Source organism: Populus nigra, chromosome 1 (genome assembly GCF_951802175.1).
Source record: "Populus nigra chromosome 1, ddPopNigr1.1, whole genome shotgun sequence".
NCBI classification, from domain to species: domain Eukaryota; kingdom Viridiplantae; phylum Streptophyta; class Magnoliopsida; order Malpighiales; family Salicaceae; genus Populus; species Populus nigra.
This window is the reverse complement of record NC_084852.1, coordinates 24,740,301-24,745,597: the sequence shown is the minus strand read 5'-3', so window position 1 is coordinate 24,745,597 and position 5,297 is coordinate 24,740,301. Positions and strand designations below refer to the sequence as shown.

General features: G+C 32.9%; 1 protein-coding gene across 1 annotated transcript; it reads right to left on the bottom strand.

The window, feature by feature from the left end:
* Positions 1-661: 661 nt before the first annotated feature.
* Positions 662-2,210, bottom strand: LOC133703297 (probable aspartic proteinase GIP1). The gene has a single exon (XM_062127763.1). The coding sequence runs from the start codon at positions 2,168-2,170 to the stop codon at positions 824-826; it is 1,347 nt and encodes a 448-aa protein (XP_061983747.1). The 5' UTR covers positions 2,171-2,210; the 3' UTR covers positions 662-823.
* Between the last annotated feature and the right edge of the window lie 3,087 nt (positions 2,211-5,297).

Genomic DNA, 5,297 nt, shown 5'->3' with positions numbered 1-5,297 from the left:
AGCCTATGAAGCCCTCTCAGAAGCCCTGGCTTTTGTGCATAGAAGTGATGGGTCCTTCTAGGCCCAAGTTATGCGTAGACTACTACTATATCAGTTTAGAAATTTTTTTTTTTAACTAGTTTGAAAAATATCTTTTACTACAGTGCTAATTTATAAAAGGCACAAATTGTTTTTGCGGTCACAAGTGTTTTTTAAAGTTTTTGATTTTTTGATTTTAAATTAAATTTTTTATATATTTTAGATGATTTTAAAAATAAATTTTAAAAAATAAAAATAATATTATTTTAATATATTTTCAAATAAAAAATATTTTAAAAAATAATATTTATCACAATATCAAACAATTTTAGAGGAAGAATGTATGTTAGGTCCATGATTGATGGGCTTGGTTTCATCAAATTAAAAATTTATTTATTTTTATGTTTTAAAGTATTTTTTAAAATTAAATTTTTGTTTTCAAAACGTTTTAATGTAATAATATTAAAAATAAAATTTTAAAAATAAAAAATATTATTTTAATATATTTTTAAATAAAAAATATTTTTTAAAATAATAGGTAACACATGTCAAAGCCGATGCATCACAGGCTGTGCAATCGAGCTTTGAGATAATATAAATTACGTGCCACCTTTTTTATAAAACAACAAACACACCACGCATATATTTCTTGTTGACACATCCTTTTATTAATTTATTCGAGAGCAGAAACTCTTACTGCATAGCTAGATTGGCCTTTCTATGGCTCGTTAGCTTACAGGAGGGAGGAAATTCAAGAACGCATGCATGCATGTAACGAACATGATGGTATATAAACACCATCGTTTTACATGTTTTTGGTAGAAAATTTGAAGTTGGCACAATTTGTCCCTTTGGACAAAAGTGATGAGCTGAATCCCAATCTCTTTGATTGTAGATCGAATTGTAGCATGTTATCCTCCAATTGATGACCTCCAATCACTATAGATGGACCACCAATCCAACTTGCTACCATTGGATTGACTCCAGCATCCACAAAACCCAGGCACCAAAGATCAACACTTTTCTTTGTAATTCTCACCATAGAATTCGATCCAAAAATCTTCCAAACCACGTCTTGTCTATCCAATACAAGATCAATTGTAGGTACAGCTGGTCCCATTTGTGTGTTCTTAACAGCACTCGCAGGGTAGCAGACTCCGAATGGCTTAACAGGCTTTGTTGCAGTAAGATTGAAAGCAGGGGAAGCTGCTTCCTTCAAGAAAGCCAGAATAAAAGTCTTGTAAATAGAACGCTGTAACTTTGTGTATGGCACGACAGTGCTGATCGTGGTTCCCCCAGGACCAGTCTCACCATCAATGGCCAAGAGTGATTTGTTCAAAGCCACCATCTTTCCGTTCACTTTTATGGAATTCAACCCTATATAATATTCAGGAGAGGATCTGGGTTTATCTGGATCAGAATCTTTTCCAAACGGGTTTGAAATGAGAGGAGTGTAAAGAAGTGATTTTGAGAGGTCAATTCCTGGCAGGAAATCATAAGGCCCTTTGCTACCAAAAAGAGCCACGCCAGGTTGAGACTTAGATCCTGATAAGCAAATAGCAAAGCAATTTGGAGAAGAAGAGAAGAATCTATTAAACTGTACCGGGATAGAAACATTTGAGCGGCCCAGGGCGGCTAAGCCAGCGACACCTTTAGCCAGGCCTTTGAGAAAACCAGTTCGAGCACAGGAAAAGATGAAATTATTGATCAAAGTAAGCGAGCCTTGAGTGGTGGACAAGGCGAAGGAGTCGATAAGGGCAATGTTGATGCCTTTCACTTTTTTGTAGTCAACAGGTTTGATGGGGTTATCGGGGAATAAGAGGAAAGAGTTGTTACCGCAATTTGGACCTGGTGGACCGTCGCAAAGGTCCAAGCAAGCATAAGCGCCGAGTAAATTAGCGATGGAACTGTTACAGGGAACATGCTGGTAAGTAGAGGAAGTGTAGCCGTCGCAATTTACCCAGGTGTATGTAGCACCGAGGTCCAAGAGCAACTTGGTGGGCTTGAGAGGGGTTTGTAGGTATGCAGTGATGACATATTGGCTGGTTGAATGGTCCTTCTGGATTGGTGTTTGGAGGGGAAGAGCCGCCTGAGAAGAGATAAAAGATGAGTAGAAGAGAAGAATAGGGACGGCTAGCTTTGTCGGTAACATTTCTCTTGTATGTCGAGAGCAGGATTAATTGTGATCAAGCTCGTGATGTGAAAGTGAGTCATTTATAGGGATGCCTAGTCCGTTCTCCGCGTATTAATGTGGGGAGCTGTAACGCAATGTTATTCATTTTTTTTTTAAAAAAACAAACACGTGTTTAACCTCATGATGTGAAAGTGAGTCAATAAATAATAAGAGAAGTTGTTAAACATAAATACATGAAAATATAGTAAGAGAAGTTGTTATTAATTTTTTATTAAGTTTAACGTAGGTGTTCGGGTTAGTTTATACGTACCTTGATTAATTTCATGGGTTCTGAAATTAATAACCATGTAAACCTTTAATGGCTATCATATAAATAACTATAGGTTCAAACCTAAAATTACAGATAGAAAAAATAATTTTTTTTTTAAAATACTTTTTTTTCTTCTTCATAATAGTACAGACACTTTGGAAAACTTTTTTTTTTTTAATTTACGTGGGGTGTCCGGGCCAGCTTACGCGCACCACGACTATTCCTCACGGTCCGCTGGACATCCTGCAAGCCCAGAAGCATGTAAGGCACCGCGGGGGTGACAGACGTATACATAGAGGGTCAAACCCGGGATGAGAGCGGAACAAATCACATGAATTGCCCATAATAGTTAAACTTTCAAGTATGGATACACACAAGTACTCGAACCCAGGACGTACAGACAGAGCAAAACCTGCCAAGACTGAGCTGCAAGCCTCGTGTGTCACTTTGGAAAACTTACTTCCATGGTACATGGTGCAGCACCATCCAGTCGCCATCCTTGTCCTCGTAAGGAGGCACAAACTCTCCTCCATGATTCACTTCCTGATCCATAACTGTCCTCTCATTCAAATAGTTGCCTGCAACATTAATTCAATAAAGAGTAAATGACTAAAATACCCTTTACAAATGCATTAGAAAAAACATACTGAATCTTAATTATTAATTTATGGAGCCCATACGTATGGTGAAGACAATGCAAGATAACATGTCCTGGAGGGCATCCAAGACCTGCTGATAACTGTTATATATATTGGTTTTTTTTCCTCTAAATTTTTCAATGACTCCACTCCAGTGTAGTACATGATTTATGAAGTGCGATAGGAAATAATTTAAAAATATTAAAAATATATATTATTTTAAAATATTTTAAAATAAATTTTATTTGAAAAATAATTACTACTAGAATTTTAAATATTACCTAAATCTACAAAGATAACATGATGACTCATAAACATTATTTTTTATCCGCTGAGTTTTATAATAATTGACGTGAGAATTAATCGTGTGGCCGAGCAAATTTAGAGAGTGAATCTAGGACATGACTACCTAATAAAAAAAACTTGTTTAATTTAAAAAATGACATTGATTTAATGTTTTATTTTATAAAAATAATATTGGAGTAACAATATTTTAGATAAAATAAGAAGTTTTTTTTATCTAAAAATTTGTTTTAAAACTAATTTTCATTAAAAAAAAACACACCTAATAAATACCTTTACAACTTCAATATAATGATTTATCATACTCAAAACATCTATAAATCGGTTAAAAACACAAAATAAAAACTTTCTCAACCTCATTCTATTCTTTTCATCAATATAGAAGCTCAAAAACACTCCATTGAAATTTATTTAATTAAGAAAAATATATGGACACCAAATTTTAATATCTTTGTTCTCGAAATTTGATCGATCAACTATTTTCTTTTTTTTTGTTATTTTTTAGTAACTCTTTCTTCTCTCTTAAACTTAAAAACTTAAATTTAAACAAAATAAAATTTTGAACTAAAACATAAAAGTTTCAAATTAAAGAGACAAAAAATTAAAAAATAAAAAAAATCATGTAGGTAAAAATTTTGAAAATTTTGAAAAACTCATGCAGGCAAACTAAGAGATAAAGGGAAAATAATTAAAAAAATTAATGAGAAAAAAAAGGAAGTTCGTAGAAGGTAGGAGAAGATAAGGTGATAAGAAAAAAAAGTAAAAGATTATATATATATATATATAAGAAAGTGAAAAAATTGAAAGAGAGAGGGTGAGAAAATCAAGATAAAAAATTTAGAAGAAAGAAGAAGAAAAAGAAGAAGAATTATCAAATCAAAGGAGAAAGAGAGAACAAAATTTTAGCACTTCTTTCAGTTTTTTCTTCACTCTCTCCTAGCTGAATTTTAGTTTCTTTTTATACCATCTCCTTCTCATCTATAAAAATTTTCATTGCTATCAACCACCAACCCCTATACCAAACACTATCACCTTTGCCACCATGACAACATTTTTTTTCTTCTATTTTCCAACAACAACACAACAATTTTTCTTTATTTTTCATCCCACATGAGCCCACCATTTCCACCATAAAATAGCCATATGAAACACACATCTCTCTCCTATTTTTTAGACTAAAATAGTCATAATATCCACCACGAAATAAATTGAAACATCCTTTCAAACCATCACCAAATAACCCTTTAAATTAGTTTTGAAGTAGCTCTAGAAAGAACCACAAAACAACCCTAAGATAAGCCTACAACGACCTCAAAATAGCCTTGAATCATTAGCCATTACATCTAAGGGTGAACAATTTCGGTTCGATTCGATTTTTACTTAAAAAATTAACCAAATCAATTTTTTTTTTTAATTTAAAACCAAAATCGAACTAAAACCGGTTCAAACCAACCATTTAAGATTCGATTTGGTTCAGTTAATTAAGGAAAAATTTTGAAAAAACCGATAATCCAATTTTGTTTCATATAAAGAGTAAGCTGATGCCAACAACAATAAAGTGAAGAAGATGGATGGCAAATTGATTAGTTTAAATGGCAAGAATTTCAGCCATGTACAAGTGTAAAATAATGATCCTGGCCAACAAGATTTCCATCAACTCATAAAAAGCCAAAATAGCCCGGAAAATCCATGAAACCAAGATAGATAAAAGAAATGCATATCCCTTTTATGCAAAAACATGTGGAAAAAATGCATATCCTTTTTATACAAAAAAAAGTTTTCTATCTCTTCATGAAGTGTTCACATGTCAAGACAAATATAGTATGAAAAAGGAAAATATTGAAAATTTAGGGTGATGTTGGTGTTGAAAGTTTTGGTGATAATTGTTTGAAGG

Coding starts and splice junctions, on each gene's coding strand:
- LOC133703297 (XM_062127763.1), bottom strand. CDS start 2,170: ATGTTACCGACAAAGCTAGCCGTCCCTATTCTTCTCTTCTACTCATCT.